At 35.8% G+C, this 24,168-nt stretch overlaps 1 protein-coding gene across 5 annotated transcripts in view; it reads right to left on the reverse strand.

The window, feature by feature from the left end:
* Positions 1–24,168, reverse strand: part of UBE3A (ubiquitin protein ligase E3A) — a 92,971-nt gene that overhangs the window by 35,820 nt on the left and 32,983 nt on the right. For 4 of the 5 annotated variants that reach the window (XM_012460370.3, XM_064367818.1, XM_012460371.2 and 1 more), the window contains one exon: positions 21,791–21,835. In XM_012460370.3, coding sequence (XP_012315793.1) covers positions 21,791–21,835 — 45 coding nt within the window. Of the gene's footprint in view, positions 1–21,790; positions 21,836–23,390; positions 23,587–24,168 lie in introns of all 5 variants that reach the window. The other variant, XM_012460375.3, reaches the window with a different exon arrangement.

Consider the following 24,168-nt stretch of genomic DNA (forward strand, 5'->3'; position numbering starts at 1 on the left):
GTCATACATCTAATAAGAGATCTGAACCCAGCTACTAAACTTTAGCTTTTAATAACCATTAAGAGGAGGATTTGAAAGTAGCCACCCGTATTTGATCTGCCTCTCTGTGACAAGTTTACAAATAGCAGCTACACTGTTGAGACAGGACTAAAGGAAGCCATGTCAGAACTTCCGTGTTAATGGTGCAATCAACTGTATTAAGCATCCTTCTTTTTTCCTCCAGTGACACCTTAATTTATCTGACTGCACCTGTATTATTATCTAATTTAGGGCATGTAAAAGGCATACAAAATTTAGAGCACATAAAAGGGCCTCTATGTTGAAATGTTATACACTAATAATGACTTTTTGTTATACTTCCTGTGCAAGGTTAATTCTTGTACCATATGGGTCACTAAATCATAGCTCATGAGTCAAGCTGAGTCTACTACCTGTTTTTATATGTCTTTCAAGCTTAGAATATTTTACATTTTTAAATGGCTGGAAAAAGTTTGAAAAAGACTATTTTGTGACATGAAAATGATGTAAAATTCAAGTATACTGGGACATACCCAAGTTCGTTGATTTATAAATACACTATATATGATATGGTCTGGCTGTGTCCCCACCCAAATCTTATCTTGAATTGTACTCCCATAATGCTCATGTGTTGTGGGGGGACCCAGTGGGAGATAATCTGAATCATAGGGTGGTTTCCCACATGCTGTTCTTGTAGTAGTAAGTCTTACGAGATCATATGGTTTTATCAGGGGTTTGTGCTTTTGCATCCTTCTCATTTTCTCTTGCTGCCACCATGTAAGAAGTGCCTTTCACCTTCCACCATGATTCTGAGGTCTTCCCAGCCATATGGAAGTCCAATTAAACCTCTTTTTCTTTCCCGTCTTGGGTTATGTCTTTATCAGCAGCGTGAAAACGGGCTAATACAATATACTATATAGTTTATGGCTGTTTTTCATATTAGAGTTGCAGAGTTGAGTATTTTGGCCCTGCAAAGCTTAAAACAAATACCACCTGCCCTTTATAGAAAAGGTTTGCTGACCCTTAATTTAGGATCTATTATCTCTGCCCTCCAGTAAGTGACTCTGCCATCTAATCATTTGGCCTCTTAACTCTCTCCTTCCCCTCAGCAAGTAAGTAAAATAAAGGCATACCTTTCCCCAAGTATTATATTATTAAATAAAAGAAGAGGAGAGGGAAAAAGGGAAGAAGAAAGTGAGGAAAAGGAGAGGGCGCAAAAGAAAAAGAAGGAAAGAGAGGAAATTCCCCAGCGAGGTCCCTTTAGAATACCAGCTGTTCATAATCAAAATTCCTAGAAGAGGAACTATAGCTTACTTGCTATAATTTCTTCACATTCCATTGTCTTTTCTTATTACTCAAAAAACAAAGTACTTTATAATCTGTTGATTTTTTAAAATAAAACAAACTTTTCTTATTTAGTTAGCAATGCAGGTCAAGTGAGACCTTCTAGTAAAAGACCTCTGAAGTTAGACACATGAAAATACTTATCCATTTAAAATAGATAATACTTTCCAATTATTTATTTCTACGATTGAATTAGTGGGACAGTGCTACAAATAGAAGTCCTATGGAATAAATCATATATGGAAGGTCAGAGTTTACTCTAGACAACTTGACAGCAATCAGTTTAAAAAAGGTTTCACCTAGAGGGATGTGTACTGATGTTAGCAATTAACTTTCAAATCCATAAAAAATTAAGATGGATTGATTGTACAAGGAAGGATATATGATAAAGCAATGTAAATATTAACAGCAGAATCTAGGTGGCAGGCATATGTGTGTCAGCTGTAAAATTTGTGTTCAATGTTTTAGTTCCCACGTATCAGTGAGAACATGTGATATTTGTCTTTCTGTGCCTAGCTTAGTTCACTAAAAAATGAATTTACAAGACAACTGAAATATAAGTAATGAATACAAGCACTAAGAACATGAAGCCATAGAAACAGCTGTCAGAAACTGAAGATGTGACAGTGAACACTGAACAAATAAGATTAGAATTACAATTAGAATCAGAAATGGCAAAAGAGAAATATTAACTGTGAGATGCAATATAAAAACTAATGGTGGATAAAGCAAAGAATAAAGATAAAAAGGGAAAGACTGAAAGGAAAATGTGACTGTAAGTGGAGTGAACTTTGTATCATATAGAAGGTAAAGCAGAATGAACATGTGAGGAATCTAAAAAACAGATGTAAAACAGAAACAACTCAAGACTTATAGAATTAGTCTATAAAGCTAAAAAACACAGCTTAGTGATTTCTCCTAAGTGAACTCTCCTTATTCTTTCTGGGATATTGTAAGACTCCATTCTATCTCAAAGTAATTTTTAATGTAAAAATTTGTAAGAATAAGCAATGGTATCCTAAATAGTTCTAGGCCTTGTAGAAATAGATGTAAGAGACATCTGTGACACAGTTATATTCAGTATGAGGTAACATCCACTACAATGGGATGAAGTGAATTTAGATTATTTCGACATTAAACCTACAATTGTGAACTCATTAGTACCATGAACCAAACAAAAACCTATTAAATATAGAAAAAGGTAATTTTCATGAAAAAATAAATACAAATCAGTATTTTCAACTGTTTCAAATATGGGTAACACAGAAATAACCTTTAAGAATTATTTTATTCATTTTTATAGTCTCAATGCCCAGAGTGCTTGATATATGATAAAAGCAAAGTAAAATTGTAGAACTAAATATTTACATAATATAATTCATCTGGAAAATGAAAATCTGTCTGTTTTAATGTGTCATATTTCACAGTTAGAAAGGAAGAAAAACGCCAAATCAACAAATTAACTTTACATCTTATGGAACTAGGAAATGAAGAACAAATTAGACTCAAAAGTTAACAACAACAAAAAAGTTACAGCAAAACTAAAAAAAAAGAAACAAAATTTTTTCAATAGAAAAAAAAACAAAATTAGGAGTAGCTGTCTTATTGACAAATTCTTAGACTAAGAAATGAAGTGAACAGACACAAATAGCAAAAACTGGAAATAAGAAAGGAACTGTTGCCACAGTTAAATAGGACCATAACAGACTAATATGAACAACTATGCTCCAACCAAGTTGATAACTTTTGATAATGGTTAGACACATAAAACCCACCAAGACTGAGTCACAAATACATACAACTTCTGAATGAACCTATAACTATTAGAGATTGCATCAGTAACTGTCCAACACCACCAGGGCTTCACTGAAAACTCTCTGAAAAAACTAAAGAGCACAGAACCCTTTCAAAATGATTTTATGAGGTAAGCATTACTTAAATATCAAAATTAGACAAATTTACTACAAGAAAAAAGAATCCCTGATAAATACTGACACAAAAAAATCAACAAAATACCAAGAAACGGAATTCAATAATGCATTAAAAAGATTATACTTCATAAATCCTCAAGTGGGATTTATTAATAAAATCCAAGGATGGTTCAAAATACAAAAATCACTTTAATACACTAAATTCTTAGGACAAAAACCAATCATCTCAACTGACTCAGAAGAAGCATTTGACAAAATTCAACATCCTTTTGTGATTTAAAAAAAGGCCAATGCATGGTGCATGCCTGTAATCCCAGACTTTGAGAGGCCGAGGTGGGTGGATCACCTGAAGCCAGGAATTTGAGACCATCCTGGCCAACATGGTGAAACCCCGCCTCTACTAAAAATACAAAAATTAGCTGGGTGTGGTGGTGGGTGCCAGTAATTCCAGCTACTCAGGAGGCTGAGGCAGAAGAATCACTTGAACTCGGGTGGCAGAGGTTGCAGTGAGCTGAGATTGCGTCACTGCACTCCAGCGTGGATGACCAGAGCAAGATTCCATCTTAAAAAAAATAAAAACAAAAACACTCAATTCACTAGAAAGATATGGAAATTACTTCAACATAATAAAGACCATATATGGAAAGACCACAGCTAATATTATTCAATGATTAAAAAAAAAAAGTTTTCCCTCTAAGATCATAAACTGAATGAGAATGCACATATTCACCACTTCCATTCAACATACTATTTATTACAAGTCCTTCCAGCGTCAGCAATTGGGCAAGAAAAAGAAATAAAAGGTATTAAATGAGAAAAGTAAGAAGTAAAATTACTTCTGTTAGCATGATCTTATATGTTGAAAACTCTAGTCTACAAAAAAAAAAACACCTGTTAGAATAAAGGAATTCAATAGTTACAGGATACAAAAGCCAACATTAAGAAATCAGTTGCATTTCTAAATACTAAAAATGAAGAATCCAAAAAGGAAATTAGTTTTGAAAATCCATTTACAATGAAATCAAAGAGTAAAATAGGGAATATTTTCACCAAGGAAATGAAAAGAACACGTACATTGAAAATTATACATCAATGCCAAAAGAAATTAAAGACAATACAAATAAATGGAAAGACATCCAAGTTTATGAATTGGAAGACTTATTATTGTTACAATGGCAATACTATCCAAAGCCATCTGCAAATCAAAGAAGTCCCTATCAAAATCCTAATGGCATTATTTACAGAAACAGAAAAAATCACCTTAAAATTCATACAGACTCTTGAAGGAACCTGAATAGCTGAAACAATCTGTACAACAAACAAAGCTAGAGGCCTCACATTCCCTGATTTCTAAATATATTGCAAAGCTATAGTAATCAAAACACTATGGTGCTGACATAAAGACAGATATATATAGACCAACTGAACAGAAGGGAAAAGAGTAGGGAAAGTGGTTCTTCAACAAACTGTATTGGGAAATCTGGAATCTCACGTACAAAAGAATGAAGTTGGAGCCTTACCTTACACCATATACAAAAATGAGCTCAGCATGGAATTATAGACCTAAACTTAAAATATCAAACTATAGGCTGGGCGCTGTGGCTCACGCCTGTAATCCCAGCACTTTGGGAGGCCGAGGAGGGTAGATCACGAGGTCATGAGATCGAGACCATCCTGGTCAACATGGTGAAACCCCGTCTCTACTAAAAATACAAAAAATTAGCTGGGCGCAGTGGCGCGTGCCTGTAATCCCAGCTACTCAGGAGGCTGAGGCAGGAGAATTGCCTGAACCCAGGAGGCGGAGGTTGCGGTGAGCCGAGATCGCGCCATTGCACTCCAGCCTGGTTAACAGGAGCGAAAGTCCGTCTCAAAAAAAAAAAAAAAAAATCAAACTATAAAACTACTACAAGAAAACATAGAGAAAAAGCTTCAAGACATTGGACTTGGCAATGATTTCTTGACTAGATCACCAAAAGCACAAGCAACCAAAGCAAAAACAGAAAAACCAGGGAAACATAAACTCAAAAATTTCTGCAAAGCAAGGAAACAGTCAACAGTCAACAGAGTAAATTGGCAACCTGCAAAACAGGAGAAAATACTTCCATGCCATGTATCTGTTATGTGGTTAATATCCAGAATATATTAATAACTCCTACAATTCAACAGCAAAAAATCTAGTTAAAAAGTACACAAAGGACTTGAATAGTCATCTTTCCAAAGAATATACACAAGTGGCCAATAAGCCCATGAAAAGATGCTCAACATATCCATCAGTAGGGAAATGTAAATCAAAACTGCAATATCACTTGAAACCATTAGGATGGTCACCATCAAAAAAAACAGAAATAAGTGTTGGTGAAGATATGGAGAAACTGGAACCCTTATGCACCACTGGTGAAAATGCAAAATGGTGCCAGACACTATGGAAAACAATATGATAGTCCCTCAAAAAATTTAAAATAGAATTACCTCCAGTTCCACATATAAAGAGCTTGGAAGTAACCACTCCAACCTAACAACAAGTAAAAAATGACAAACTTAAAAATAAACAAATCATAGGATAAATGAGGTCACAGGGCAAATGACTGCCTGTAAGTGACAGTGAAGGATAGGTGAACACATAGAACCACCATTTATCTGAGATGAAAAACACAAGCACAAACCTCCACAGTGTAGGAAATCTTGAAGTGCAAAGGACAAACTGATGAAGGCTCAGTGTGGACAACTCTGAATGCTAAAAACTCGAGTTACCCAATTATAGGGGGATCCCCACAATTTTCTAAGTTTACCTTCAGGCAATTGCAAAGGCAATACAATAGAGAAAATAGTCTTTTTCAATAAACTGGTAATAAATGAACAACCAAATACAAAATAAGTCTAGACACAGGTATGTTCACAAAAAATGAACTCAAACAGAGAATTAAACGTAAAACTCAAAACTATAAAACTCCTGGAGGATAACACAGCAGAATCTTGGGTTTTGTGATGACTTTTTAGATATAGCACCAAAGGTACCAACCATGAAAGAAGAATTAATAAGCTGGACTTCACCAAAATTAAAAATCTCTACTTTCTTAAAAAATTTTTGTGTCTTTTGCAAAAGACATGTCAAGAGTATGAAAAGAAAAGCCACAGAGAAGGAGAAAATATTTGCAAAAGCCACATCTGATAAAGAACTATTAACTAAAATGTGTAAGGAGGCTGAGGGCGGTGGCTCACTTTGGGAGGCCAAGGTGGTTGGATCACCTGAGGTCAGCAGTTTGAGACCAGCCTGTCTAACATAGTGAAACCCTGTCTCTACTAAAAATACAAAAATTAGCTGGGTGTGGTGGCACATGCCTATAATCCTAAATACTCAGAAGGCTGAGACCCAGGAGGCAAAGGTTGCAGTGAGCCAAGACTGTGCCTGGGTGACAAAGCAAGGCTGTATCTCCATAAATGAATGAATGAATGAATAAATAGTGTAAGGAACACTTAAAATTCCACAAGAAAACAATCCATTTAAAAAATGGGCCAACAACTTTAACAAACACCTCACTAAAGATATATAGATGGCAATTCAGCATATGAAAAGATGCCCCACACATCATATGGCATCAGAGAAACACAAATTAAAATGACAAGATACCTCTACACACCTATCAGAATGGCCAAAATTCAGAACACTGATAACATCAAATACTGGTGAAGATGCAGAGCAAGAGAAACACTCACTCACTCACTGCTGGTGAAAAATGTAAAAGGGTAGTCATTTTAGAAGACAGTTTGGACGTTTCCTACAAAACTAAACACTTTTACCCTAAGATCCAGCAATTACACTCCTTGGCATTTACACAAAGTGGCTCAATACTGAAGTCCACACAAAAACCTGCACACCAATGTTGACAGTCATTTTATGCATAATTAGCAAAATGTGGAAACAATCGCTACGTCCTTCATTAGGTGAATGAATAAACTGTGATATGTTAGAAAAAGAGAAGTACTAACGACCTATGAAGAGACATGGAAGAAACTTAAATGCGTATTACTAAGTAAAAACAGTCAAGCTAAAAAGGCTATATGCTGTATGATTACAAGTATAAAACATGGTGGAAAAGGCAAAGCTACAGACAGTAAAAGGATCGGTGACTGCCAAGGAGTGGGAGGGAAGGAAATACAAATAGGCAGAACACAGAGGATTTGGGGGCAGTGAAAACACTCTGTATGATACTAAAATGGTGGATATGTGTCATTATACTTTGCTCAAAGCCATAGAATGTACAGCACTAAGAATGATCCCTAATATAAATTACAGACTTTGGGTAATTATGATGTATCAATATAGGTTCATCGTAAAAACATGTACCACTCTGGTAGGGGACAGACATTGACTATGAAATAGTCTATATTTGTGTGTGGGAGGAGGTACAGGGGCAAACTCTGTACCTTCCTCTCAATTCTGTGAACCTAGAACTCCTGTTAAAAAAAAAAAATCTTAAAAAAAATACGTATGATCCAGTAATCCTACACCTGGGTATACTTCCAAATGTATTAAAACAGGTTCTCAGAAACATATTTGTACACCCATGTTTATTTCAGCATTACAATATTCAAGAAGTGGAAGCAACCTAAACATCCATCAACAAATGGTTAAAGAAAATGTGGTATACACATATAACAAAATGCTATTCTGCCTTAAAAAAAGGAAGGAAATCCCGTAAAATGCTAAAACATGAATGAACCTTGAGGACATTATGCTATGTGAAATAAGCCAGTCAAAAAAAGACAAATACTTAATGATTCCACTTATATAAAGTAGTTAAAATAGTCAAATTTCAGAAGCAAAAAGTAGAATGATATTTTCCAATGAAAGAGAAGGGGAAAAGGAGAGTTGTTCAATGAATGCAGAGTTTCTATTTTGTAAGATGAAGAAGTTCTAGAGATCTGCTGCACAACAATGTGCACACAGTTACCACAATTATACTATACATTTAATCATTAATATGGTAAAATTTGTTGGTTTTGACAATTTTTTTTCTTTACCTCTTATATAAACTGATAAAAACCTGTTTTATCCTAATCGATTATTATATGACTACTGCTCCCCAGAGAAAAAAGGACACGTGAACTACTACTTATCCATCTCCTGGGTCTGAGCAGTAGATGTCAGGATCAAGAGCGAACTGTAGTTGGAAGATAGTAGAAGAGCTGTAAGACAAGTCTCAAAGAGAAGGACGAAAAGGTGCAACGAAAGAAAACAAGTTTAAGATAGAGAAGAGCATTCAAACACTGCAACCTGAGGTAAGGTGTTTTCACTAAAGGTTTCAGGGTAAAACAGGGTTGGCATGCTTGTAGACATGGGAAGCAGCAGTGATGCAGAGGTGAACATTATTGTAGATAAAATAGATGGGAATTTGAGATGCTAGGGAGTGAGGGGTTAATCATATAAATAAAGATGGCAGCAGATTTGGGATAGAGTGAAGAAGAATAAGTTCAGGCATCAGTCTTCAAAAACTGAGAAGAAACTGAGAGCTCATTAAAGGCAGATCGAGGATGACACAACCAGAAGGCACAAGCTTCAAAGGAGCAGGGATTTTTACGCTGAGAGAATAACAGGAATAGTTCAAAGCAGCAGTAGAGAACATGAATAACACTGCGTGGGAGAAGAACACGTCCAGGGCTTACTGTACCTGTAACCCAGCTTGTGTAACTGGAAATGCAGAATCTGCTCTAGACAGGTCATCACTTTTCACCATTTATTTTACTTGGCCTTCCTAAGAAATATAGACCTTTTGGAAATTATTGACTTTGGGCTTCTAGGACACTATTTCTTGGTTTCCTCCCTTCTCTCTGGCTGTTTTACTGAGACTTCTCTTCCAAATTTAGAGACATTTGTATTATCCAGGGATCAGCTATTAGATACTTTCTCTTCTAAATTTCTCTTTGGACAGTTTCATCATCTTTCAAGGATTGAGCAATAACTAAATGACTTCCAAATATCTACTTCAGTATAAATTCTGCTTGTCAGACTATATAAAATGGGCTCTTCAAGGAATTTGATGTTTAAAGAAAGAGAAAGCCACATGATTTCAATATCACAGAGATGACTTCGGAAGAATAGCAATAAAAAGAGAGGCAACTTAGCAGAGGTGAATCACAAAAGATGACTAGGAGCTGATGACACTAAGGGTGGGAAGAATGTTTCAGATAGAGGAAAATAAGTAAGTAAGTAAAAGCACAGGGCCCTGAGAACATGGCATTATAAGACAATTCCAAGCACTTCAAGAGCCTAAAAGTTTAAGAAAAGGTTCAAAAATATGAAAATGGAGAGGCAGAGAGAAGCCAGATCATGGAAGACCTCACTAGCCATAAGTCCTCTTTTTAGCCAAAAGAGGAACAATCTAATACAAGCTAAAGACCTTCTCCCCATAAAAATGCATGCACACTTCACGAGTGCACATGCACTCTTCCAAAAGATTCATAAACCACTATATTCATGAACCATTAAATAAGAACAAAAACAGCAGGAGTCACTGAAGGGTTTTAAGCAGCTAAGTGACTAATAAAATTTGCCTTTTTAATAACTGGGACCAAAGTGGGCAAAACTGGAGGCAAGCAATACAGTTAGGTCAGGACTATCATAATAAATTCAGACAAAGAATGTAGTAGTAGCAAGGAAAAAAAAAAGATGAAACTGACCCAGGAAATATTTAAAGTAAGTAGTCTGTAAGAGGTACATAAGCTGGAAGAGCTAGAGATAATGGGTAGGGTTTCTGGTATGGGCAATAAGATATGCTACAAGCCGAGCTGTTAATAAAAACAAGGCTTCATCAGCATTTAATAAGTGATTTATTTATATTATGTCACTCAATTATGTTAAGAAGGAGAGAGTAGTTAAAAACAGAACTTGGTGAATCAAAAAGTTCTGCGAATTTGGGGAAATAGCATCCCTTTTATTTTCATTGATCTCTTTTGGCTTTGACCCTCATTTATAGCTGACAAGAAGTTCTTTGTACTAAAGGTAAATTATTCTCATTAATGTTTCCAAAAATCTCTTGGGAATAATTAAGACATAAATAAATTCAAAATTCACATGATTATAAAAATCTTTCCTAAGATAATCTCGTAACATAGCCATGTTTTGCTCATTCTACTTTGAGAAGATTCAGCCAGAAGCAATTCATCCATTCAACTATCCCTACTGTGAACCAGAAGTATCCCTCCTGTGAACTAGAAGAACTACGCAAAAGGTTTAAGTTTATATGATGCTTTGTGTGGTAGAAAAGGGGATAGATTGTGACTCATGTCACTTCCATGCCTGATGCCTTTCATGGGCTCCTGTGTCTATCGGAAGAAAGCAAAGGCCCTTAACGTGGTCCTGGCTTTCTACATCCAAATGCATTTTTTCACTCCTTCTCCCATCACCTAACTCTATATTAGAGCATCACGGAACTTCCTACCATTCAGTGGTCTTGCTCTGTCTTTTCTGATTCCAGGTGTTAGAAAAGTTATTCTTCCTGTCTAGAACACTATGGTCCTTAGTTATTCCCAATTGCTTTTAAGATGATTTGGTGTTCTTCCTCCGTGGTCCTACAGTAACCAGTACCTATTCTCACTATTATATGTTATTGTAACTGCCTATTAATTAAATGGGAAGCTGAGGCACATAAACCAGTAACTTATAACAAATTACAGACGCTCAATAGAGAGTTTTCAGTTTCTCTTCTGATACTATCTAGATAACAATGTCAATTAAACCTGCCTTTCTCTAGTTATTCGACCTTGAAGGGAAATAGATGTCAGAATACCTCCTGGTTTCTTGAGTATGTCAGAAGCATACAAAAGGATATGATATCTCAATATGATATCAGAACCTACAGGAAAGGCTTCTGAAAATATAAGAACCACCTATTTGATTAAAGAGACTTCTTTTACTTCACAAAATATTTTAAGATGTTACTTGATCCATAAATGCTTATAGATGTGAAGCACACAAAAGTGAGAAGTCATATAGGAAATAAAAGCATCCAAGCCATATTTCCATGGTCTACTCAGCTCTCCCATCAAATTCGAGATAATGCATGTGGATTATGGTACATAATGACTTGCTACGTGGTAAATGCACAAAAAGATGATAGGTGTTATTACCTACATCCTATAGGCTGTGTATATATTTATCAGTTTATATATACATAAATTGATCCTAAAAAATTCTTCCTACATTTCTGCAAGAGCATTAAAAAGGCAGAAACAAACACTTTGCATAAATTTACTAGCTTCATTCTGTATGCCAGACACTGTCATTAGGCTTCCATTCTAGTGGTAAAGGAGCAAAACAACAAAGAAATCAATATGCAAGAAGTCAAATGACATTAAATCCCATGAAGAAAAATGCAGCAAGGTAAGGGGAATGCAGAAGATTGAACATGATCATTCTTTGATGCAGCTGGTCAGGAAAAGCATCATTTGAGCAGAGAGCTCTCTCTGAATCAAGTGAGGAAGGAAGCCAAATGGATTATCACAGAGAAGGGTCACACACAATAGTTCTAAGCTTTAAGATACAGCAACTTTAGACAGAGATGAGCAAGTGAGGTAGAGAGATCACAGATGTGAAAGGAGGTCAGTTCGTACAGGGCATGCAATCTCCAGATTTTACTTTAAGAGCATCAGATGGGAAGCCTCTGAAAGGTTCTGAGCATAATAACATGGTTTTAACTCAGACTTTAAAAAGATCATTCTGGCTTCTACTAGAGAATACACTGTAAACCACAAGAACTACTAGGAAACAATTTCTTTCTTTTGACAAAAGATGATGGATGTCTTTAAACAGGGTAAACAATGGTTTTATAAAAGAAACCCATGAATTATAGATATTTTGAAGGTGTAGGCAACAAAATTTACCAGTAATTTGAGTATATGACTTAGATAAAAGATGCTTCTAAGGCTTTGGGCTGTACATGAGGGAAAAAGAGCTGTTACTGACTGAGATGGTAAAAGATTATGAGAGGTTTGGGAGGATGAAAATCAGGAGCTCTACTTTGGACATGTTAAGTTTGAGAATCAGAATTAACTGCTGGATAAACGAGTCAACAGTTCAGAGGGCAAGAGTTGCCGATGGAAATAGGAGAGCTATCAAAGTGTAAAAGATAAAGCTCTAATCTAGAAAGAACAAAAATATCCCCAGGACTGGGTCCTGGGGCATTTCTGTTATTTATAGTAAACTGAGCATTTATTAAACTGCCTTGCTTTACTGAACCATAAATCACTTGCTGTATTTACCCCTGCTCCATATATACACCTGAAAACACAGCCTTCGTGTTAGAGGTAAACAGTAATTATCAAACATAAAAAATCTGAAATTACTGAAAAACTGATAAGAAATCATTTAAGAAAACTAAGGTGTCTAAATTAATACATAAAAAGAGATTCTACAACATGGCATTTATAAATTTAAACAAAATCCATGGCCAGGCACGGGAGGTCATGTCTGTAATCCCAGCACTTTGTGAGGCCAAGAGTTCAAGACCAGCCTGAGGAACAGAGTGAGACCTTGTCTCTACAAAAAGGGGAAAAAAAAAAAAATTAATGTTTTAGCCTGGCATAGTGGCATGTGCCTGGAGTCCTAGCTACTCAGGAGGCTGAGGCATGAGGATCACTTGAGTCCAGGAATTCAAAGTTGTGTATGAGCTCTGATCACACCACTACATTCCAGCTCTGTCACTTATGACAGAGCAAGACACTGTCTCAAACAACATGCAAACAAAACAAAACAAAACAAAAATACGTAAATAAACATAGAAATAAATGAAAAGATCTAGGTTATTGCATTAGTTTCTAGGCTTAACTACAAAATGGTATCCAGTTGTTAAAATTTTTTGCTTAGAACAGGAGTATTAATAAATTTTTTTTTTTTACTATGCTCATCTACATCCTAGGAAATAGGCCACACTAGGAATTCCTAAAAACAAACGGGTATTCTTTGAGTGTATATAAATTATTATTTAAGATACACTCCAGGCGTTCCTTAAATTAAAATATACAAATGCATGTCAAAGTACCAAAAACAAAAAAAAAATCATGCTTCAACAAATGTGGGATGTTGCCATTAATGGACAGTTAGTTCTTAGGTAAAACCAAGAATCCTTCATTAACTATTTTGTAAATGAGGACAGATACTATTAAGATATTAGTATTACTCACCTTACGGAAAGTGTTGCCTCGCTATGGTTTCTAGATATAGGAATGTGAGAAATGATGGCAGCCTTGAAGGTTTAGAGCTATATTCCCATACCAATTATGGCTAGAAACTTAAACAGCTCTATGGAGACATTATGGTAGGTCTAATTTCCTGTTACTTTACTCTAACACAGTCAAGTCAAACACTATGAAAGCTTGCTTAATTCAATAAGGACCGAATGCCAGAGTGTTACCTGGAAACTTGTAACAAATAATCATGCCTCACACATTCATCTTTGAATCTTTTTACTACCAAATGCAAGCTGCATCTATCCTCTTCCATTGTAAACTTGACTAATCCTCCTAACTTCGTCCAGAAAGAATGAGTTGAAAGATGAAGATGGAGGACAGCCTATGGGTCTCTAGAAACCCTAGTGGATTTTCTAGATTTTTTCTAGAATTTTGTGTCCTCTGACCAACATCTCCGTAACTCAGTCCACCCACCCCCAGCCCCTGGTAACCACCATTTTACAAGTTAAATTTCACATTTAAGAGAGATGTAGTACTTGCCTTTCTGTGCCTGGCTTATTTTACTTTACACAATGCCCTCCAGGTTCCTCCCTGGAGGGGATGACAACATTTCCTTCTTTTTTATGGCTGAAGAATATTCCATTGTGTATACATACCACATTTTCTTTACTCATGAACACGGTTGATGCTGTATCTTAGGTATTGCAAATACTGAAAGGAACATGACAGCATAGATCTCTTCAACATACTGATTTCATTTTCTTTCATATATATATCCAAGTGTGACTGCTGAATCATATGGTAGTACTATTTTTAATTTCTGAGGAACCTTTATGCTATTTTCCATAAATGCTGTACTAATTTACATTCCCACCATGTGCAAGGTATCTTTTGTCTCCAAATCCTCATCATACTTTTGTTAACAGCCATTCTAATAGATATAAAGTGACATATTTCACTGTAGTTTTTAACTTGCATTTCCCTGATGACTGATGCTGAACATTTTTTTCATTTACCTCTTGGTCGTTTGTATGTCTTATTTTGAGAAATGTCTATTCAAATCCTTTGCCCATTTCTTAACTGAGTTGACTTCTTACTATTGAGATGTTTGAGTTCCTCATATATTTTGCATATTAACCCCTTACCAGATACATGGCTTGCAAATACTATCTTCCATTCTGTGTGCTGTCTTTTCCTTCTGTAGATGTTTTCTTTTTGCCATGCACAAGCTTTTTAGTTTGATGTGATCTTATTCATCAATTTTTATTTTTGTTGGCTTCAAGTAATCCTTCTGCCTCAGCCTCTCAGAGTGCTGGGATACATGTGTCAGCTACCATGCCCGGCCTCCGTGTCTATTTCTATGTGACTACCATGCTGTTATAATCACTGTAGCTATGTACTGTATTTTGAAATCAGATAGTGTGATGTCTCCAGCTTTGTTCTCTTTTTACTCATGATAGCTTTAGCTATTTAGGATCTTATGTGGTTCCATATAAATTTTAGCACTGTTTTCTAGTTCTGTGAAATGTGACATTGGAAATTTGATAAAGATTGCATGAAAACTACAGATTGCTTTGGATAATAAAAACATTTTACAATATTAATTCTACCAACCCATAAACATAGGGTAACTTTCCATTTATTTGTGTCTTCTTCAGTTTCCTTAATCAGTGTTACACAGTTTTCAACTCTTTAGTTAAAGTTATTTCTAAGTACAATCATCCCTCGATATCTACAGGATACTGGTTCCAGGATCTCCCATAGATACCAAAATCCATGGATGCTCAAGTCCCCTATATAAAATGGTATAGTATTTGCATACAATCTATGCATATCCTCTTATATACTTTAAATCATTACTTGGTACCTAATACAATGTAACTGCTATATAACTAGTTGCTATACTGTAGTTTTCTGATTCTGTAAGAAAACAGCCTTTTTTATTGTATTTTTTTCTCAAATATTTTCATCCAAAAGTTGGTTCAGTTTGCAAATGCAGAACCACTGATACAGGGAGCCATGGCATTTTTTATTTTTGGTACCTATTTATTATAAATGGAATTGTTTTCTTGATATCTCTTTTGGATAATTTGTCATTAGTGTACAGAAATTCTACTGATTTTTGTATCTTGATTTTGTATATTACAACTTTACTGAATTTGTTTATCAGTTCTAACAGTTCTCTGGTGGACCCTTTAGGGTTTTCTATATACAAGATCATGTCATTTTCAAACAGGGACAACGATGTCTTCCTTTTCTTTCTCTTGCCTAATTACTCTTACAAGGACTTCCAGTACTGTGTTGAATAGAAATGGCAAGAGTGGGCATTCTTGTTTTCTCCCTGATGTCAAAAGAAAAGCTTTCAACTTTTCGACATTCAGTATAATGCTAGCAGTGGGTTTGTCATACACAGCCTTTATTTTGCAAAGGTACATTCCTTCTATGTTTAATTTATGAGAGTTTTTAGCATGAGAGAATGCTGAATTCTGTCAAATGCTTTTTCTGCATCTAATAAGATGATCATATGGTTTTGGTCTTTGTTCTGTTAATGTGGTGTTCACGTTTTATGGATTCGAGTCTGTTGAATAATCCCTGTACCCTTGAGGTAAGTCCCATATGATCACAGTAAATGATCCTTTTAATACACTGTTAAATTTAGTTATTATTTTCTTCAGCATTTCTGCATCTATATTAAGAATACTGGTCTGTAATTTTCTTGGCGAGTTCTTGTCTGGCTTTGGTATCTGGGTAATGCTCATCTCCTGAAATGAGTTTGAAAATATTCTCTCTTTCTAAATTTCTTATAAACGCTTAAGGATAATTTGTACTAGTTCTCCTTTAAATGTGTGCTAGAATTCAGCAGCAAAGCCATCAAGTCTTGGGCTTCCTTTGGTGGGAGATTTTTTTATGACTGATACAATCCTTATTTGTCACTGGACTATTCAAATTTTTAATTTCTTCATGATAAGGCCTGGGCAAGTTGCATATGTCTAGGAATTTATCCATTCCTTCTACGGTAATGAATTTGTTGGCATGTAAGTCTTCAGTCTCTTATGATCCTTTTATTTATTTCATTTCTCTGGTTATCAGCTGCAATGGGTCCTCTTTCATTTCTGATTTAACTTGAGTCAACTCTTTTTTACTTAGTCTAAAGAGTTGTTGCTTTTATTGTCAAAAAAACCCCACAACTCCCATTTTTTTTTATCTTTTCTATTGCTTTTCTAATCTCTATTTCTGTTCTCATCTTTATTATTACCTTCTATTTACTAACTTTAGGCTTAGTTTGATCTTCTTTATTTACTTCAGGTGTAACACTAGGTTGTCTACTGGAGCTCTTTCTTCTTTTTTCATATAGGCATTAATTGGTATAAATGTCCCTCTTAGCACTGTTTTTGCTACATCCCATAGTTTGATATGCTGTCTTTCCATTTTTGTTTGTGTGTGTGAGAAGAATGTGTATTCTGTCATTGCTGGATGGAATATTCTGTGTGTGTCTGTTAGGTCCATTTGGATTTTAGTGCAGTTTAAATATTTTGTTTCTACAGTGATTTTCATTCTGGATGATCTGTCCATTCGGAAGGTGGGCACCAAAGACTCCTACTATTACTGTACTACATTCTATCTCCCCATTCAGGTCTATTATGTTTATTTTATGTATTTAGGTGCTCTGATGTTGGGTGCAGATATAATTACAATTGTTATATCCTCTTGATAAATTGACTTCTTTATCATTATAAGGACCTTGTCTTATTTTACAGTATTTGTTTTACTTTATGCCTATTTTATCTGATATAAGCATAGTAATCTCTGCTCTCTTGGTTTTTGTTTGCATGGAATCTTTTTCTTCATCCTTTTATTTTCAAATGATGTGTCCTTAAAAGTGAAGTGAGAATCTTGTAGGCAACATATAGTTGGGTCTAGTTTTATAATCTTGAATTCCGCTGTTCTGTGTGTTTTGATTGGAGAATTTAATCCATTTACATTGTAGGTAAGTATTGGTAGGTACGGACTTAGTACTTGCCCTTTTTAAAATTGTTTTCTGGTTGTTTTGTAGATACATTGCTCCTTTCTTCACCCTTGCTGTCTTGCTTTTAGATTAAATAATTTTGTCCAGTGGTATGATTTGCTTCCTTCCTTTTTATCTCCTTTGTATCTACCATAGGTTGCTTTGTGGTTACCATGAAGTTTACACATAAAATATCTTAGTATAACAGGTTATTTTAAGATAATAACAACATAACTGTGATTGCATTAAAACCTACACATTTCCCCCTCTACACACACATTTTACATTTTTGATGTTACATATACATCTTCTTATACTGTGTATCTGCTAACAAATTATCATAGCTATTAATATTTTGAATCACTTTTATATTTTACATCATACTAAAGATATGAGTGATTTGCACACTATCAATACAGAATCAGAATATTCTAAATTTGACCGTGTATTTACTTTACCAGTGAATTTTAAACTTACAAGCATCCTTTTCTTTCAGGTTTAAGAACTCTTTGGTATTTCTTACAAAAATAGGACGGGGGAGGAGATGAGATATTTAAAAAAAAAAAAAAAAAGGCCCAGGGGTGATAAACTTAACTCCCTCTGCTTTCTGTTCTGATAAAATCTTTATTTACCCCTCATTTTGGAAGGACAGTTTTGCCAAAAATTTTCTTAATTGACAGTTTATTTTTCCTCAGCATGTTGAGGGTATCATCACAGTCTCCTGGCCTACAATGTTTCTGCTGAGCAGTCAGTGGCTGCCTTTATTGGAATCCCCTTATCTATGATTTGTTTCTTTCCCCCTGCTGGTTTCAGGGTCCTCTCTGACTTTGGTTTTTGATAGTTTGATGTTTTGGTGTTCTTGTTCAAACTGAATCTGGAGATCTTTGTCCTTACTATACTCTACATCTTCCTCATTGTTATTTCTTTAAATAGGCTTTCTGTTCCTTTGTCTCTCTTCTTGAACTCCTATAACTCAATATTTATCTACTTGATGCTGTGGCATTTTTCTGCCACAAGCAGAAAGCTTCATTCCTTTCCATTATTTTTTCATCTACTGTCTGTATATTTTCAAATAACCTGTCTTTTCAGTCCAGATTTTTTTGTCTGCTTGCTAAAGTCTGCTTTCAATGCTCTTTTGCATTTTTCATTCCATTTACTACATTTTCAGCTTCAGAATTTGATTTTTTAAAAATAATTTCAGCCGGGCGCGGTGGCTCACGCCTATAATCCCAGCACTTTGGGAGGCCGAGGCGGGTGGATCACAAGGTCAAGAGATCGAGACCATCCTGGTCAACATGGTGAAACCCCATCTCTACTAAAAATACAAAAAATTAGCTGGGCATGGTGGCGCGTGCCTGTAATCCCAGCTACTCAGGAGGCTGAGGCAGGAGAATTGCCTGAACCCAGGAGGCGGAGGTTGCGGTGAGCCGAGATCGTGCCATTGCAATCCAGCCTGGGTAACAAGAGGGAAACTCCATTTAAAAAAAAAAATAAATAAAAAAAAAAAATAAAAAAAAAAATAATTTCAATCTCGGTGTTAATTTCTCATTTTGATTGTTGTTTTCCTGATTTTGTTGAATTGTTTCTCTGCATTTTCTTGAAATTCACTGAGCTTTCTTAAACAATTACTTTGAATTCTCTGTCAGGCAGTTCATATATCTCCATTTCTTTAGGGTTGGTTACAGGTGCCTTATTTTGTTCCTTCGACTGGTGTCACGTTTCCCTGACTGTTCTTGATCGTTGTAGTCATGTGTTGGCACCTGCACATTTTATGTTGAGACTTGTTCAGTCTTTGCAGAGTGCCTTTATCGGGGAAAGCTCTTCACCAGTCAGCGTGTCCAGAGATTATGCAGCCTGAGTCCACAGGGGCCGACATGGAGTCTGGGTCTTCAGGGTAGGTCCTGGAGCCTTGGTACACAGTTGCTAGTCTGGCATCCGGGTCTACTAGGGTGAGCCTGAACCCTAGGTCTGAAAGGACCAGTATGAAGGCTGGGTAGGTGGGTGGTGGCCTAGAACTTGGATCACAAGGGGCTGGTCCACTACTGGGTCTACAGAGACTGGCCTGGACCCTTGTTCTGCAGGGACGTGAGGCCACAGGGGCCGATCTAGAGGGCAGAGCTGCAGGGACTAGCCTAGCACTAGGCAGGCTTGGAGCCTAGGGCTGTGGAATCCAGTCTGGTGCTGGGGTGGGCCTGTAGGCTCAGTTTTTGGGTATTGGTCTGGAGTCTGGAGCCATGGGGGCCTTGCCTAGCACTGAGTTTTACAGGGGCAAGCTCGATGTTATGGTCTAAGTCTGGTATACACTTCCACTCCTTCCCCCAGGTGGGCAGTATCTCTCTGCATGCTAGGCTGTCAGGGATTGAGGGAGGTGTGATGCAAGTAATGTGAAACAGTCCTTCCTAACCTCTTTAATATGGCTTTTCTTATTTCTGTGCCACATTTAGGTAATCTCTCATCTGGTTTTCTTAGCTCTTATATTTTTGTGTGTGGACAACTGTTCAAATTGATGGTTCTACAAAGTGCTAGTCTGCCATCTTGGTGTTATCTAGACCTCAGGCTTTTCTTAAAACAACTCAACACTTTGGTCTGGCACCCCAACCTTTCCAACCATGGCCTTCATCAACAGCATATAAATTCAAGTACTCCAATGTTAACATCCTATGTACATGCCACTAGTGATTCTGTTCCATCAGCTCTGCTAATATCCAATCCTAAAATGCCATGCATAATCTTCAGGCTATTGGAGAAGTCTTTAAATTTCAAATGTGGTAAGGTCTTTAATCTTAACTAGCCACTCAGTGGTATGAGATTCTCCTAGTCTGATATGGTTTCTGATTTCAGGTAGCCAGCCAGACAAGACGCTCAATAACCTTTCATCCACTTCACACAAAGTAGAATAATGGTTGTCAGAGGCTATGAAGATAAGGAAATGAGGAATTATTGTTTAATGGGTATAGAGTTTGAAGTTCTGCAAAACAGAGAGTTCTGATGGTGACTGTGCAACAGAATTAATGTACGTAATACCACTGAACCAGATACTTAAAAATGGTGAAATGGAAAATTTTACATTATGTGTATTTTCCTACAATTTTTAAAACTGAAAAGTCACATGGTTGCTCACATAAATTTGAGAAATACATTTTATAGTCGTTTCTTGCAGATTCACAATATACACTAGCATTTAATTAAATAGGGTTCCACTATTTTCAGTAAATAAATCTTGACTTTTCCATCCTCACCCACAATTATAATTAACATCACACATCCATCTTTATACCTCCTTGCTCTAATTTCATTAGATGGGCATCTCTTTCCTCTTATTCAAGGCCAATCACTGTATAAGTATTTTTTTAATATTACCTGCATGAGAGATACACCTGTATTTTTCAGTCCAAGCCTTACTACCTTGAAAACTTTGCTTTGATAATTACCACCTCTGTTACCTTAAACATCTTTAGTCTTTACGACCACCAACACATTTCTCTTCAATCCTTTCTCTGTTGCAAGTTTATTAAAAATATATGTCTGACATAATTACTATCTACCTACTGAGCAGATTCTTCACTGACTCCCAGATACCTTTCTATCATGTGTTATCTCCTTCATTTTCCTACCTCTCAGCTAGTTTATGATCTAAAAGTCCTCAACTACCTATTGGCCCCTACTCCCTATGCTGCTTCTGAACTTTGGCTCATACTTCTGTCTAGAATAACCCGGTCATGCTTCTAGCTGCCTAACTCTCAGTCACATTTCAAGACTGAACTCAGCATTCCGTGGCCACGGTTACTTCCCTGCCATCTATACTAGATTCCTATTGCATACCTAGGTACTCCAGTACTCCTTTATGTTACTATTGTATTCTGGATACCATTCTACCTCAGTGACTAAAATTATTTGCTTCTGCATCTTTTACTCAGAGTATAATATAAATTTCTATAGTGTGAAAACTAATAATTGTGCATCTCTGTATCAATAACATAGTACCTGATGCCTTAAACATGGCAGGCACTGAGATTGTTAAACTCAACTCTTTCCTCTATCTCTCTATTTTCCTACAACTACTACCAGGGAAGCAAAAAGACATAAGAATTCAGGTGTGTGCAATTATCTATCTAGTGGTAGAAATCTAGTGAAATATTACCAAGGTATAGCAGTATCTGGTAGGAGAAAAAGCAAATATGTTCCTATCTCCCAATTTACTGCTAAATCATTCCTTTCTTTTAGCCAGAAATTATTTCCAAATAATGTGACAGCATTTAAAGCAGTCTAGGGCAACTTAAAAGACATCAGAGTCTCAACCACTTACATTCGGCTAGCTTCAATGTTGTCAGACTGAGGTTCTCCTGGTGATCTGTAAAATGCAATTGAGAAACAGTTAGCAAAATATTCCATATTCCAAAAAAGGTAGACATATTACTTAGGAAGATAAATTTGTAAGCAAGATTTAAGCACTAAATAAAACAGTTTAAAAAAAAAAAGTGGTAAGATCAGGTTGCCATACAACACATTTATTTTAAGGGTTGGACTATTAAAAAAAATGAATTTTTTTAAAGAAAACTGTAAAAACTATACATAGATACCAACCCACAACCCACTAGCCATTATAAGCCATAATTATTCACAAAGTCAAGTATGTGTAATAAAACACTATAAAACTTCCCATAGCCAAGTACTGGTTAGCCACATTAACAAAGGTACTCACTGGTATTCAATCATAGTATTAAACTTTAGATTAGTGGTTCAGTAAACTACTCCCTAGGCAGACAGACTGAAGCTTAGGCCAGCCATGCAGTTTTGTAAATGAAGTTTTATTGGGATGCAGCCATATTCATTCATTTAGGTACTGTCTATGGCTGCTTTCACACTAAAAGAACAGCTGAGGATTCATAGCAGAAACCACATGGCCCACAAAGCCTAAAATATTTATTTTCTGGCCCTTTAAGAACAAATATGCCAACTGCTACTCTAGAAAATTCAAATTAATATCTAATACCTTGGAAAGTTTAAAGACACTTAAATCAGATACAACATTCCAATGATGATTATCTTGGTCCAATAGTGAAATTAAGTTTCCCTAAAAACACAATGACCACTGACCGTTCGTATTACCTGTCAAAAGTTTATCACCTGAGGTAAACTTCTGCACTGGATAGCCATGAATTAACTTGATTTTTAAATAGTTGCCAGTTACTTTATTTCTAAATATACTACTGCTCTCTTATGTAGAAATATTTAAAATTCTAAGTCACTAAGAGGCTTTTCATTTTCATTTTGGGAGACATGAATCAGTATTTCCCTATCTCTACCATGTTGTTAAAAATAATTTCCTGTCACCCTATTCACTTTTATAAACAGCATCAGCAACAATGAATGTTGTAAGGTGAGTCAACATAATACTGATTTCTAACACTCAGAAATTCCCAAACTCAATAAAAAATGTTTTTTCAGGTCCAAAGCTAAATTTTCAAATTGGCATTACAAGGTCATGATTTGTGAACTTCTCACTGAATTTAGACTTTAATAAGTTGCTTAAGCAATTTTAACAAAATCGAGTCTCTCATACACACACGCGCGCACACACACACAGACACACCTGTTTTCTAAATTTCTTAGCCAAAAAAAATAAAAAACCTCCTTCTTCATCAGACTCTCAAAATTACCCCTACTGAAATTCATTCAGATTCCAAGGACAAGAATGGAAAAGAAGAAAAAAAAAAAGACTCCAGCAGCTCAAATATTTTAGATCTTCTTTGCAATATATTTAAATTTTCAATTTTGCACAAAATTACATAAGAACTAAAAACTGGGGCATGCTGGAGGTGGCAGTGACTTGGCAGTGACACAAATGCAAAAATTTCACTCCACCCTCTCCCCCAGGGAGCAAGCAAATCACCTATGTGACACACCTGGTCTCCACCAGCCTTGTGGGTAAGTACCCCAAGATTGCTTCCAAACTTGTATCTCCCAGACAGAAGAGCTAAAAATTGATGATAACCCCATGTACCAGCTGACTCATTTTTGAAAGTGCGACCCTCCAGCATCAGATGTCATACTGTAAGGAGGCAGAGCTGGCTTGCAAAACAAAAAATAAACCTGCTGGCACTGAGGGAAGAGAGGCAAATTAGAAGTTTTCAAACATGTAGGCAGCAAAACTTTAAAAATTAACAGGAAAAGAGAAGAGAGGGAAAAAAAAGGAGGACATGATGATAGGAAAATAAAAATATTACTGCAAAAAAGAAAGACACAAGAAGGAAAACAAATCTAAGTCTTAGAAGTACAACATATAACTGTTACAAAGTTTTAAGATCCTGAAACAGGATAAAGTTTAAATACATTATCGAATGATAACTACATCTGTTTTCCCAATTTCTGTTCTCTAAGCAAGAAAATATGTGAAATTTTGGCCTGAAAATGTCACCAAACTGTAACATACTAATTATTACTTTTTGCATATATTAAAGTAGGCTATTAAAAACCATTGATAAGACTAATAATTTAAACCAATCCAGTATAAAAGAAGGACAAGGATTCAAAAATTATTACCTTAAAACAAATCTGTCCTGGGTCTATTAAACATAGCAAAATTGTTTTTTAATAAAGAGAATAATGAATATATACAGATCTAGCAGACATTTTTCTTGCAGTATTAATAATTTGTGTCTGAATACACTTCTACTCATACAA

Source organism: Aotus nancymaae, unplaced genomic scaffold (assembly GCF_030222135.1).
Source record: "Aotus nancymaae isolate 86718 unplaced genomic scaffold, 86718_ANA_hifiasm-v0.15.2.pri h1tg000075l, whole genome shotgun sequence".
NCBI classification, from domain to species: Eukaryota; Metazoa; Chordata; class Mammalia; order Primates; family Aotidae; genus Aotus; species Aotus nancymaae.